Source organism: Setaria viridis, chromosome 5, assembly GCF_005286985.2.
Source record: "Setaria viridis chromosome 5, Setaria_viridis_v4.0, whole genome shotgun sequence".
Taxonomy (NCBI): domain Eukaryota; kingdom Viridiplantae; phylum Streptophyta; class Magnoliopsida; order Poales; family Poaceae; genus Setaria; species Setaria viridis.
This window is the reverse complement of record NC_048267.2, coordinates 40,590,989-40,604,732: the sequence shown is the minus strand read 5'-3', so window position 1 is coordinate 40,604,732 and position 13,744 is coordinate 40,590,989. Positions and strand designations below refer to the sequence as shown.

The following is a 13,744-nucleotide window of genomic DNA, read 5'->3' as shown; positions in this document are numbered from 1 at the left end:
ATCCAAGATTGACGGCCCGGATCAAAACTGCGAAAATTTGCTTCTGGGAGCTTCCTTCCAGTTGAAAACCACAGCCCCTGCAAGAGATTCTCGCCTCCGGCACATAACAGTGACCTTTGCTTCGTTGCTGCCTCCTTGAGAATTGAGAGATCCTTGGAGCTCTTCTCGATCAGGTACACAGAGGTAACAATCTCACAAGTCACAACTCTCCAGGAGTCCAGGTACACACACTCCCTCCCGAGAACCAGACATGCTGGTATGCAACTCCATGATTTTGGTTGTCGACGCGGGCGGATTTCGTGGTGTGCAGGATGCCGGAGCTGGAGCCGCCGTTCCGGCCGAGGGAGAAGCTGCTGGAGCTGCAGAGGTACTTCCAGAACGTCCACAAGCACACCTACTTGAAGGGCCGGTACGACGCCGTCACCTCCGTCGGCATCCCCCTCGCCCTCGCCGCCTCCAGCTTGTTCCTCATCGTAAGCAAATCTGGCGTCCATGCTGTTACCACTAACTAGGATACCCTAGCATTTTTATTCTCGTGTTTGAATTTTTAAACATCCGGCGTGCTCGATTCGATGCGCAGGGAAGAGGGGTCTACAACATGTCCCATGGCATCGGAAAGAAGGATTGAAGGTCTAGTGCTGTCTCATGCCATCTGCCCATCTCCCATAATGGTCAGTGACATGGCATCTTTAGTACAGTATGTTGTTCATCGTCTATGCGTGCCGGGTGTCTCTGTCTGGTGTGATATTGTTGTAAAACAGCTATGTTCTGAACTGTTTTTCTTTCTTTGTCGAGCTTCCTATGTGGTATAATATGCTTCCTCGACTAAAACCATGCTGTTTACATGACGCAAAGTTTCTGAACGCCGGGCACATGCGGTAACCGGTAAATGAATTTTATGAAAGGCGCTGTAAGTAGACACAAAGTCATGAGATTTCACCTTTACTACAACCTGCATCTGGTAATTGTAAACTGACTGCTAGTGAACAGCAATTTACAGCAAGAACATACAGAAAGAGAGCCATGCAGCAATACAGGTTTGTGATGCCTCAATAGCCAACCCACACAACACAAGGCTTATATCAGAGTTTACTGGCAAAAGCCACGTTTCATATCATAAAGCTGATGCCCGTTGTCGAGCAAAAGCCGAACATGGCATACATTGATGAATATTGCCATGCAAAAGTCAGAAGATTATCTGTTACTACCCTCCTGGAGTCCATCTATGCTGGTAAGTGATATCTTGAAGGCTATCTTTGAGAAGCTGCACTGTTTGATGCTTGTGATCGCGAGTCCCATATTGATCCATTGTTGAACTGTCCACGAACTGGCTCATATCTTGCTGTCATCGCAGCATGCCTATTAGTCTGATGATTCGATGTGTATCCCTTTCGCCTCTGCTGATTCTGGTTAGGACCTGTGGTTTGGAGCCCTGGAGTACGCACCTGTTGGTTCTGGTTCTGGTATGTTCCTGCTGGTTGGAACCCTGCTTGGTAAACCTGATTATGACCCTGGTATGGTCTTGCTGTTTGGAATCCTGTACCATGAACCTGATTGTGATCCAGGTATGGTCCTTCTGTTTGAAACCCTGCAGCATAAACCTGCTGATACTGATTCTGGTATGGTCCGGCTGTTTGGGGCTGAGCAGAATACACCTGTGGAACAGTATGATTCTGGTATGGTGCCGTCTGATGCACTGTAGTATAATTCTGTGGACTGTGATTGGGGTGCGCAACTGCTGTTTGGCGGACCTGTGGATGGTTACGAAATTGTACTGCTGCTTGGTGCGCTGTAGTATTTGCCTGTGGGTTTTTGTGAACTGTTCTGCTTCCCGTAAACCTGGATACCTGGTAACGTCGATCACTCTCCGCACGTCCTCCAGTTCTGGCATGCTGATTATTCCTTTGTGGTGGAGTTCTTGTGTAATAATTAGCTGTGACTCTCCCACCAAGCTTCAAGCCAACACCAGGGGTACACAACAACGCCAATAATTCTTTCCGGTCGATATGCTCAAGAGAGTCAAACTTGTGGCAAGCATCATTGAATGCACTAGCAATTCGGTCAAGACCTTTCATACTAACCGCTCTAGCTGCATTATCCGGTCTCTCAACTGGATCTTCAACCTAAACAAAAGATGGCAAACAGATGGGATGTAAGTACATAGGCTAAGATTAAGATCAGCAACAACCACCAAATGCACAGGCAGGCTTACAAATAAATGGTAAGATTTAGTCATCCAACTTGGGTTGTCCTGGATTCGCTCAATCTGGCCCGAGTAAGTAGATATGACATTATCCAGCAGGGCACTGATATGAGCAAACTGCAAGGAATGAAAGCACTTGTCAGAATATGATAACCACCTAAACTTTAATGAATAAATAATGCTGCAGTGCCTTTTTATTGAATGGTTGTACACTTTTGATAAACGAAATAAATAATACCCAATTATGTTGGAAAGCAGTGTCATAAATCCCTAACGTGTTTTGTGCCAGCAATATCTTAACAACTTAACCTATCAAAATAAACTAATCTCATGAGAAGGGATTAGATCATTTGGCAACAAAATGCTATTCCCTAAAAAAAGATCCATGAAATTCTTGGCTTAGTTGATCAGGAAAATCTAGGGCAGCTTGCAGTGGGCTGTTGCACTATGCTATGCTGCAGAATCTTGCTAGTCAAGGGGAATCTAACAAATTCTAGTAAAATGTTAGCACTATAATAAATATAAAAGATACTTCAATGTACACAAGTCAATGTGTATTAAAGAAATGCTGAAGCAGAATGGATGGTACAATACCAAACAAGACCCAAGTTGAATAAACAATGTTCCAACAACAACAGATCATACTAGATAAGCTTCTTTACCCTCCCAAGCTCAACCCCAAAGAGAAGACAGATATTCAACCCTTGTATCAAGGTAATAACGATGAAGAGCATAAAACGGACTAAGATGGACTACAAAGTAGCAGACGAGTCAATGAGCCTAACAGAGATAAAAGAATGACATCAAGAAACATTAATATCATGTTTTACCAAGATGCAAACAGCAAGAGGTAGTGGTAGTACCTACAACGATCACAATATGCTGAGTTAGTCAGCATAGTGGGGTCTCAATGTTCAGTACCTTTTTGAAAAATGTCCCAAGTAGACGACAAAGAGAACTTTCATTTCTTTGGTGCATGTTCTGGAGTCTATATCTTGCTATGTTTGTGACACAAAGCTCATCAAGATGTTGCTCATCATAAAGTGTAGCTTCTGCAAGTGAATGAACTGAGTAAAAAACTAGGCACTGAAATGCTACTATTCTAGACAATAATCAAATGCAAAGCGAATTCTATTTAACCTGTAATATCCTCTGTAATGTTCCCTTCATAAATATCCTTCAGAGGTGGTAGAATTGGTGGCTCGGATGTCTAAAAAATCAACGTAGAGTGTAAGAATAAGCAAGAGGTTTAGTGAAACCATAAATAAGTAAAGAATAACAAGAGATATTGACGTAAGAAATAATACCTGAAAATGAAAGAGGACAAGTAGGCAAAGTGAATAGGAGTTGAGGGACCCACTCTTTGGATCATTAATGTTTTGTGCTTTTGCCCATTCCTTGATCTGGAAGGAAAGATGATGCTGAGCATTCAGCTTGCCAACAAAAAATGTGGCAGAAAATAACTCTTAGCTAACTAGATCATACCAGCAAAACCATATCACCAAACCGCTCATCTAAAGTATTCACCCAGTAGAAGATTTTAGATTTAATTCGACCAGCAAAGTTGTTGACCGATATATCACAGGAGATGCCAAAGCGGTTGCTCACATATTGAATGACCGGAACTCTTGCATGAGGAATGAACTGTATATATCCAGCAACGCCTGAATACAGTAAAAGCAATAAAACCAAGTTTAAATGAGACAGTTTTGGAATAATTATGGAATCACATGATGATGGTACATATAATACTGAATCAAGCAACCATGGATAAAACTGTCACACCTTTGACACAAAATCTAGGATGCTATTTTTCATGCTTGCTTAATGTGCAGTATAGCATACATTATCTATTTTGGGAGCAATATAACCAAGGTTACCTCGAATTTGTAAAGCTCTCCTAACTTCTCTCAGGACATTCTGCTTCTTTTTCTTGTTTATAGGGAGGTTTAAACCATTCCCAAACTGAACTGATAAATCTAGATCGCCAGATTTTGAGTAAAGATCTGATACAAAGGACCCAAAAGGTTTGACAGCAGTACCTGTATAAGAAAAAATAAATAAATTCCTTAAAGTGAGACATTAAAATTCTGTCATCATAAATGTACCAAACTTTTCCTACTTTATCATCATAAATGTATCAAACTTTTCTTTTGTCATCAAGAGATTCCAAAAACTGATGTGTTGGTTAAGAGATACTACAAAACAGGAAAAGAACTGTTCAGCTCATTGAGTCCATCATTTGCTGCTTGTGCAGCTCCCTTCTCGTTAACACAAACACCTACTATTGTCATCATCTTGCCCACTACTATCTCAGTACTCCTATTTTGTAGCGCTGTAGTGTGACAAAACACACCGTTGCCTATTGCCATAGGCTACTCGTTGCATAATGGCATTGCCTACCGAGGCTACAGTATTTGTCACAATATCATTGCTCACCACATTTTCATGCAAATAAACCTATTCTTTTTAGGGTTACAAATATCAGAAGCTTATCACTCCTCACTTAGTCAAGTACTCATGTTTTCATATTACTACTGTCCAAACTATTCAAATGCAACATGATCTGAACTTCACTTGACCAGTGCTCAGCACATATGATTTTAGGTGTAATAGCCAGATTCTTTCCTCAACTTTCCTCTGAGGCTCAAATTTATCCTTAAACTATCAGGCAGTCCACTATAGTCCTTTTGAGCTTTTTATTTGGACTCAATTTTGTCCCTGATCCCATGCGGCATGCCTAGTCAGTTATGGGTGCCATTAGGTGAGTCGCTCGGCACGAATCGTGTCTTTTACACTGGCTTTTTCACATGACCTTAATCTGTCATCAAGCATATCATCTGATGGTCCAGGTGAATGAATGCAGAAATTACTACATTAGACTTTTATCGATAGATGCCAAATCCTCAAGGTACCGAATTTTGGGTCAATCTATTGCTTCAATTTGCAAGGGTGTTTGACTTGGTAGCATACCATGAACATTATTCGTGCATCAAAACCAGATTAGCTGCAAACCCAAAATTGGGTACAGGCCATGCCACTTTGCATGTGTGGAAGTTGGAACAAGCCACCTCAAAACCTACTTGGCACACCAATATGTCATGCCACGTGAGGCTACGGAGGAAATTGAGCCCAAATGGAAAGTTTAAAGAGTGTGGTGGCCAGTGTAATAGTTGAAGGATGAATTTGAACATCAGGGGAAACTTGAGTATAATAGTTGAAGGATGAATTTGAACATCAGGGGAAACTTGAGTGATGAAAATGGCAATTCTACTCTTTACTGTATCAATAAATAACCTGGAAGCTCTCTATGAACACAACAGAAGTTGTCATTAACTTTCAGAAATATTTTCTAATCTGAATGTCTTTCAGTAATCTACCTCGGAAATCCACGATACAACATGCACATACAGTGAAAAAATATCTTCAATACTGCGGACAGAGTCTACTCAAGCTCCAATGTCAAAGATGTAATATTGCACCTTAACTAATATCAGGATTATAAGTGCCAGTTTAAACACAATCGAGAAGGTTTCAGTTGAAACCACAAAAAAAATGTAAGTTACCCGCCAAGGATGCAAGAGAATGGATGCAATTTTCTAGCTCCTGAATTGTGGATAGTCGCTTGCTTCTATCATCCTCTACTGGTTTGATTTGTGCAAGGATATCCTTGACACAGTTGCGCAGCACAATATTGTCATGTACAGAATCAACCATGCTGAAATCCTGCAGCCATCAAGTAACATGTAACCAAACAAGGAGCAAAAAATTGATGTTGCTTGAACACAGAAGAGAGGGTTATTGCAGGATAAATAAATAAATAAAAATGCAGTGTGTGAAAATTGAAAGTCTAAAGAAGTTCCACAGCTCTGAACACAAGGAGCCCGCCATATGTCCACACACAAGGTCAAAAGCACACTCTGCAATTTTGCAGATGTTCCAAGTATAGAATTAACAAGGAGTACAACTGTGCTAAAGTATCAATCAAGAAATCTTAAGTGCATGTCACATTGCATAATCAATAAAAACCTTACCACGGGCATTGGCTGGCAAGTGGCAACCACATGAAACCCACAATATAACCGAACTATAGCAGCATGCTACCAATACTTTGCTCAATCACAAAAGTCAAGCACTGTACAAAACCTGAAGCTGTAACTATCGACCAAGTGATGTGCGGAGAGGGAGACGCGAATCAACGGGGGGGGTTTCCTTACCTAGCGAACGCAGCAGACGGATCTGGGCGATTCAGAAGGGGCGAATCGGCGCCCGCTATGTGGCGATGGCGGCCTTGGCCTCCGCGTGTGGCGAGCTCGCGGCGTCGAGATCGGATGCGAGGAGGATGAAGTAGGGGATGGGGGCCGACGACGAGGGCGAGGTCATGGCAGATTAGGTAGCGGCCCCGCCCGGGTGTTGGTGTCCACCTCGGAAAGCCGAAGCTCGGCGCGCCAGACCGAGCGGGGCCCTTGCTGACTCACCTCAGCAAATCCAGTGGAACTGCAAAAGGCACTAGGCGAACCTAGGATAAAATCTCACGTACTCCGTCGAGTATGACCCGATATACTAGCGCTCCAAGAGCAAAATAGACCATGAATAAATCGTTTGCAACTTTAGCATTTTGTTTGGCTCTTTCTTGTCTCGATGAGTAGTGTATTTGATCCTATTTCACTCCAGGAGAAAATTTAACATGATTGCTTCATGTAGCCCAAGTGAATTTGTGGATTTATTTTTTAACTTCAATTCCAAATGGTACCCAAACATGAATATTGAATTTTGGATCCAATTTTCTGCTGAATTTAGTTCATCTAGAAACGGAAACTGAATCTATTTTTTCAAATTCTTAATATCCAAACAGGATCTGATGGTGTTGTGAAGTTGTGATTCATCTCTCATCTCTCAGGTTGTTTTAGGTTTAAATCATCACAACAAGTATGATAAGGCACCAAAGCCCAAAGTTGCAAACTTCTCCCAATACGGTGTGGTTTTATTGTATTGAAGTAGTACTAGAACTCGAATGACAAGTTCCAAAGCAGTACAACCCATTTTACTGATTATTCTCAAATGTGTATGCTTAATTAAATTTGAAAACATGCATCAATATTTGCAGGTGCATGCAATTATAACCTATGGTATAGGCAACATGTGACCCACCCTAAGTGGTGTACCTATAATCTATAAGCCATGGAAAGGTTTTTCGCCTTGTCAGCAGGAGGAGAAGGAAGGGGCCTCACATGTTAGTTAGGCTGTGTGTGGGCTTGATCATCTTTTTTCTTCAATTGCCATCAGCGCATATGTGGAAAGGCTTATGTATAGCTCGGTTAAATCAGTGTAGCTTTGCCTGCCTCTTTCTTTGCTAAGAAGTTTTGAGAGAGACTGCACTGCTACCTGATTTGACCTGACTTGCCTATCAGTGGGCCCAGCAAACGTCGGGCTGTTTTTCCACATCTTTTGTACGACAAGGAAGGAAACATCAGCTCAAAGAGGGGGAGAGAACGGAAGCAGATGGAATGATACGATCAACTAGGGTAGGATATACGAAGGGCTGAATGATTGAATCGATTCCGGGAGTATCTCCTATTCATAATTTTCTGAATAGACTATTATCACCAGGTACGAATTATGAGCGAGTACATAAGATGACTAGAACTCTAGAAGGTAGAGATTACACCAGGGGAAAACAGGGCAGTACGGCTAGAGAAGGGTTCTGAAATAGTACTATCAGCAATTCACATCGGCAGTGGCTCCAGTTCTTGTTTCGCACCAGCAAACGTCAGTATAGGAAAAAAGCATGCAGCATCGGAGTCTATACCCTGACGGCTTTGTGCCCATCATGTCGCCGCCCGATGGTGGACAACAAAAGCATGGATGATGGGAAGCTGGAGCCGACCCGTCGATGGGCCACCGCCGAACGGAAGAACAGCAGCTGCGGAGCCGGGTGAGCGTCCCAAATCCGCGCCTTTCCGATAGGGCAGATAGCCGGACATATCATGCGATATCTTCCTTTGCTAGATCTCCGACGGCGATGCGCTCGCTTTTGTGTCAATCCTACGTCCGGCTCCCGCCAGCCCCGTCGTGCCCGGCACTTCGCGCGCAGATGGGGGGAAGAGAAAAAAGATTGTCGCGTCCCCAGCACTCCCCCCGGGTGGCTTCCGGCTCGACGTGCCCCTGCACCAACGCCGATATACCTGGGGAGCTCGGCGTGCGGCCCGCCGGCATGGCGCCGGAGGACGCCTACGTACGGGAACCAATAATTCAACGCGAGTCGACTCAGCACACAGTCACCCCACCCGGTCACCATGCCACCGTGGTCTCTTCTCTCCCAACACCCCGAGACACCCAGCCAGCCGCGCCATGTGCGAGCGGCGCGGGACGCCCGGCCCGGCACAACGCCGCCGCAACACTCCTGGCGTGTCGAGGCGCCGGCCGGGAGCGCGCGCGGCGGCCATCGCAGTCGCGGAGCGGGCCAAAAGCCGCGCGCGGGCTGTGGTGGCTGGTGCGGCGCGGGCCTTCAATAATGGCTTCGCGGCGCCTAACCCGACCGGTCGATCGCCTCGCCCCCAACCCCAACAGACACGGGCGAGTGCTCCGTCGCCAGCGCACGCCGAGGGGCGAAAGGGAAAGGCCGGACACGTCGACCCCAACCATTGCTCTGGCGACGCCGAGGGGCGAAAGGGATAGGCCGGACACGTCGACCCCAACCATTGCTCGTGGGTCGCATCATTCAGGACCCCCGGCTCTGGAAAGATGCCCGTCCGATTTTATATTTCCGTAAACGAGAATTTCGGAGCATTCCCGTTCACTCATCCAGCCGGCCGGCTCCCATCACGGTCGGGCCCACGTCCAGATCAGCATCTTGCCGGGCCTTAATCTGTCCCCGAATCCAGCCGCGGCCAACCAATCACGATCGGCTTAACGTGCTCGCGGCACTAGTCACGGTCACCACTCCAAAAGTAAAACCTTTCTCAAGCTTCCTGCTGTGTGATGCCAATTTCCGCACCAATCGCCCAGTTAATCTAGTTTAATCGGAGGATGGAATCAACATGTTTGGCATGTAATCTACGACCAAAAAGTTGTGCTTATCGGTCGGTGGTACATGGTGCTAGGCCAAGATCAGCATTTTCCGTGTTCCAGCTAGCTTTAGTTCCTCATTTGAGAGAAGAAAAGCTGTCTATTATATTCATCTGGTCAGGAACTACTCTTAATACTAAATCAAAATGGACGGATGGTAAAAATGAGGGGAAGAATTAGCTTGGATTTGAAAAAAAGAAGAAAAAAGGGGCTAAAGCAAGCAATCATGGAGCGTATGATTTTGCTCTGCTCCAAGAATCATATCCCCCGGCGGAGATCCACGACGACCACGCTGACATTGTCGGCGCTCCGCCGGGCCAGCGCCAGCTTCGCCAGCAGCATAGCCGCGTCGGAGCACGCCTTGTCGGAATCCACCTTGCTCACGCCCTTCACCACCGCGGATCCGTTCTCGGCGTCCGCGTCGCCAGCGGGCGGAGCCACGCCGTTGGCCCGAGCGGCCGGCGCCGCCGGCGGACCGTTGCTACGGAAGCACGCCCGGACGACCCCGCAAGCCATCACGTTGTCCACGACGTCCCACAGGCCGTCGCTGGCCAGGATCAGGAACTCGTCGTCGTCGGTGCGCTCCGTCACCGTCACCTCCGGCTCCGACGACACGAACGGCTTAAGGTAACCATCGCCTGCGCGCAGCAAGCCGGTCAATTCAAATCCAGCGAGTGGCAGAAACGGCTTCGTGACGAGGGCAATTCCAATTCAAACTAGAGCTTACCTATGGCTCGAGACATGGCGAGGACGCCGAGAACACGGGCGCCATCCCAGTAGATGACGCGACCGCCCGCCGCCTCGATGCGCGCCAGCTCGTCAGGCCGGTCAGGCTGAACGAATCAGGGAATTGAGCACGTCAAGCTCATGGTCATGGAAGTTACGAAGGATGCTGGACGGGGAGGAGGCGCAACGCCCCGTGATGTGGTGCGCGAGAACGCCGTACCTTGTGGTCGACGGAAAGTGGGACGGGGGCGCCAGCGCGGGAGAGGACGGCACGGGAGTCCCCGGCGTTGGCGACGACGACGTGGGTGGGGTTGACTACAGCGACCACGGCGGTGGACCCCACGTGATCGCACCGCGAGGGCATCTGCTGCTCGCATCTGCAGGCGGGCTCGTCGCCGCTGCGGCTGCTCGCCCAGCTCGCGGCCTGCTCGTCCAATCGCGCGAAGCTCCTCTCCATCACACCCTTCCACGCCGTCTCTTCGCCGGAGCCGGCGTTGTTGTGCTCGTCGGCGACCACCTCATGCATCCGATCCTGGCACAACGTCGCCACCTACAGCAATAGCAGCGAAACTGCGATCAGCGTACAGAACTGTGCACAGAAATGGAAATCACTGCAGGGTGTGTGGCCGTACGTGGGAGCAGCCGTGGCCGTCGAAGACGCCGAAGAAGTGGTGCTTGGTGGCGCCGGGCAGGAAGTCCGGCCTAATGGAGACGGCGTCTTCCATCTCGCGTCGCCGGCCGCAGACGGAGGTGACCCCGTGCCTCGGCAACCGCTCCGGCAGTTCCGGCCTCTCGAACTCCGAGACCACTTCGGGGCACGAACCGGACGCCGTGCGAGCCAACCTCTGCCGCTTGCCGGCCCGGACGTCGTCGGCCACCGGCGCCTGGAACCGCCTCATCTCCAACCTGCGTCGCCTCCTCTCTAACGCCGAGGAGGCGACTGCCGCGGCTGCCGCTGCGGCAGCCGCGGCCACGGCGGTGGCCGGCGTGGACTTGGCTTCCTCGCAGCAGATCTCGGCCATTGGTAGCTAGAGCAAGCAGCTGTATCCAACAAAGGCACGTACGCCACGTACAGGCGCGCGTCTCGCGAGCCCAAGCCTCCCTAGATTTTCTCCGCCCGGCCGCCGAGCACGTCGCCGTCGCCCTCGGGAATTCGAGGGGCCTAAACGAGGAAGCACGCTTCCCACGCGAAACAGAGCGCGCCTAATCCTCCCCCCGGAATGGAATGGAATGGCAAATTGGGCAATAGCAGCAGCAGCAGCAGCAGCAGCAGCGCAAGCGCGAGGCGAAACGGGCACGAAGGCTTCGGGGGCCAGTAGAAGAGGGCGGAGGAAGATGAGGAGAGGGGGGCGGGCAGGGGCAGGTGCCCGTCACCGTCACGGGCAGCGCCTCGACAGGTACAGTTGTTGCGACGTGGTCCTGGCCCCGGCGCAACGGGGCCGTCCGTCCCCGCCGGATCTGGACGCGTGGGGGGTATCCTGCTCAGCGCGGTCGACACGTGGTGACCATCGGCTTCCGAGGCGGGCAGCGGCGGGCCCATGGGGAGGTTGATGTTAACGGCGACCACGACGCCGGTGTTATCGCCTAATCCCCGTGCTGCACACACGTGGCGCTCGCCGGTGGGGCAGCCCGCCCTCGGCAGCTAATTTATTGATGCCTGGTGCGGTCCCCACCACATGGTCTCTGTCCCTCGGGCTGCTCACAAAAATATCTGGGCTCCATTTTAATCCGCCCTACCGCAGTCTGCTGGAGCCCAGAGGATTTTCTGGTAACTGACATGTGGGGCACATAAAGACATAGCCCACCCGGCAGTGAGGGGGAGTCCGGTATGGAGCGTGAGAGGACGGGTGCAGTCAAGGAGAAAGGACACGTGGTTGGGGACGGTCGCAATCAGTGGGAGGATGGTCGGTCGCGGCACGGGTGGACACGTGTAGAGGGCTTGCGTGGGGGCTGGCGGGCAGGCGGGCGGTGGTTGGGCGCTGGCGTGGCCACGTTGCCGAGTGGCGGGGGCGAGGGGAGGTGAACCTGGGGAAAAGCGAGGCGCGCGGAGAAGCAGAAGCCACGCCGTGACGAGATCTGCCGCTGCGGCCTGCGCTTCAGGGCTCCGGTCCGCGGGGGTGGCGCACGCTGCGTGTGCCTGCCGGCCGCCGGTGCATGCACGCGGCCACGCGCCGAAAGCGGCGGCCGGTGCTGAGTCACCGCCCGTCGGCCCGGCGTGGGGAGAACTCGGCGGGGGCGCGCACTTCCACGGCGCCGGGCCACGCGTCCAGATGAACCGCTGGCCGTACGTACGCCGTATCTCGGCGCATGTACGAAGAGCCTATGGACTAAACTCCACCCAATTAAGCTCCTAAAGTGTCGAGGATTAAAATGTGGACTGAACTCTTTAGTCCTCTAGTCCAAGAGGTGGCATAAAGTGGATTAAAAGTTCTGAAAAATCCCTACCCCTCATTTATTGTCCATCCCACGCATCGTGAACCCTCCCTCCGCCGCCATCCCCTCGCTCGCTCCCCTCTGCGCCGCCACCACCACCGGCCTCCCTCCCGCCCACCGCCCCTGCTGCCAGCCTCCCTCCCACCTGGCCCTCCCTTCGCGTCGAGCTCCTACCGCAGCCTGCGCGTCGTCTCCTCTGCGGCCTCCTTCCCCCTAGCCATACCGCCGCCGCCTCAAGCTCCTCCACCCGCAGGATCAGCTCCTCCACCTTTGCCGGAGGTTCCCCTCCCCTGCTTTCAGCAACAGCTCCGGTGACCACCCGAGCGACCGTCGCTTCAGTGACCGTCGTGACGGCGAGGGGTCCGCGACCGGATCTATGTCGACGTCGGGGACACATCGCAGTACAACACGGCCGGTAGTACTACCGGTAGCAAAACAAGGGCACGGCAGTACAGCACAGGAGTGTTTGATAAGCCCGAACAGATGGTCTTAACAAGGGTTAAAACGTCTTTGTTCGACTGCATTAATGGACTTTAGTCTATAGAACCAAACTAGGGACTAAAATTTAGTCCATGGACTAAGGCTCTTTTTGGATACTAGGGGCTAAACCCCTATTACATCGGATGTTTGATACTAATTAAGAGTATTATATATAAGCTAATTACAAAACTAATTGCACAGATGGAGGCTAATTCGCGAGACGAATCTATTAAGCCTAATTATTCCATGTTTTGACAATGTGGTGCTACAGTACCATTTGCTAATGATGGATTAATTATACTTAATAGATTCATCTCGCGAATTAGCCTAGCATTTCTGCAATTAGTTTTATAATTAGCTCATATTTAGTCCTTCTAATTAGCATCCGAACATTCCATGTGACAAGGCTAAACTTTAGTCTGAGGATCCAAACAGGTCCTAAAGGAACCAAAGTTTAGGGGGGGGTTGGATCTAGTTCGGGTCACATCGTATGTTTGGATACCAATTAGAAGGACTAAACATGAACTAATTATAAAACTAATTGCATAAGCGTGGCTAATTCGTGAGACGAATCTATTAAGCCTAACTAATCTATGATTAGCACATATTTACTATAGCACCATATGGTCAAATCATGGACTAATTAGACTTAATAGATTCGTCTTGCGAATTAGTCTTCATTTATGCAATTCGTTTTGTAATTAACCTATATTTATTTGTCGGTGCGGAATCTGGCCGACAAGTAAATGTTAGTAGTTTTGCCATGCGTTAGATCGGATATGGCCTAGCATACAATGGCATAGGATGTATACTGGTTCAGGCAACGGACCCTAC

General features: G+C 49.5%; 3 protein-coding genes across 3 annotated transcripts; 1 reads left to right on the top strand and 2 right to left on the bottom strand.

The window, feature by feature from the left end:
* Positions 1 to 60: 60 nt before the first annotated feature.
* Positions 61 to 2,123, top strand: LOC117856541 (uncharacterized). Its single transcript, XM_034738882.2, has 3 exons — positions 61 to 221; positions 311 to 473; positions 581 to 2,123. The coding sequence occupies exons 2-3, from the start codon at positions 312 to 314 to the stop codon at positions 626 to 628; spliced, it is 210 nt and encodes a 69-aa protein (XP_034594773.2). The 5' UTR covers positions 61 to 221; position 311; the 3' UTR covers positions 629 to 2,123.
* LOC117857409 (protein HESO1) lies at positions 916 to 6,684 on the bottom strand. The gene is made up of 9 exons (XM_034740055.2): positions 6,421 to 6,684; positions 5,770 to 5,929; positions 4,084 to 4,245; positions 3,689 to 3,867; positions 3,511 to 3,606; positions 3,344 to 3,413; positions 3,125 to 3,255; positions 2,213 to 2,320; positions 916 to 2,123 (listed from the first exon to the last, which is right to left on the bottom strand). The coding sequence occupies exons 2-9, from the start codon at positions 5,918 to 5,920 to the stop codon at positions 1,251 to 1,253; spliced, it is 1,770 nt and encodes a 589-aa protein (XP_034595946.1). The 5' UTR covers positions 5,921 to 5,929; positions 6,421 to 6,684; the 3' UTR covers positions 916 to 1,250.
* Positions 6,685 to 9,182: 2,498 nt separating this feature from the next.
* On the bottom strand, positions 9,183 to 11,375 carry LOC117857411 (probable protein phosphatase 2C 9). Its single transcript, XM_034740058.2, has 4 exons — positions 10,630 to 11,375; positions 10,218 to 10,547; positions 9,999 to 10,104; positions 9,183 to 9,909 (listed from the first exon to the last, which is right to left on the bottom strand). The coding sequence occupies exons 1-4, from the start codon at positions 11,017 to 11,019 to the stop codon at positions 9,530 to 9,532; spliced, it is 1,206 nt and encodes a 401-aa protein (XP_034595949.1). The 5' UTR covers positions 11,020 to 11,375; the 3' UTR covers positions 9,183 to 9,529.
* Positions 11,376 to 13,744: the final 2,369 nt, after the last annotated feature.

What these genes read in the sequence shown, in the direction of transcription:
- LOC117857411 (XM_034740058.2), bottom strand. Translation starts at nt 11,019, where the DNA reads ATGGCCGAGATCTGCTGCGAGGAAGCCAAGTCCACGCCGGCCACCGCC. An exon ending in CACTTTCCGTCGACCACAAG is followed by an intron (nt 10,105 to 10,217) that starts GTACGGCGTTCT and finishes TGATTCGTTCAG; the next exon opens with CCTGACCGGCCTGACGAGCT. An exon ending in CGCCATGTCTCGAGCCATAG is followed by an intron (nt 9,910 to 9,998) that starts GTAAGCTCTAGT and finishes TGCTGCGCGCAG; the next exon opens with GCGATGGTTACCTTAAGCCG.
- LOC117856541 (XM_034738882.2), top strand. Translation starts at nt 312, where the DNA reads ATGCCGGAGCTGGAGCCGCCGTTCCGGCCGAGGGAGAAGCTGCTGGAG. An exon ending in CCTCCAGCTTGTTCCTCATC is followed by an intron (nt 474 to 580) that starts GTAAGCAAATCT and finishes TTCGATGCGCAG; the next exon opens with GGAAGAGGGGTCTACAACAT.
- LOC117857409 (XM_034740055.2), bottom strand. Translation starts at nt 5,920, where the DNA reads ATGGTTGATTCTGTACATGACAATATTGTGCTGCGCAACTGTGTCAAG. An exon ending in TTCTCTTGCATCCTTGGCGG is followed by an intron (nt 4,246 to 5,769) that starts GTAACTTACATT and finishes TTTCTTATACAG; the next exon opens with GTACTGCTGTCAAACCTTTT. An exon ending in GAGAGCTTTACAAATTCGAG is followed by an intron (nt 3,868 to 4,083) that starts GTAACCTTGGTT and finishes TACTGTATTCAG; the next exon opens with GCGTTGCTGGATATATACAG.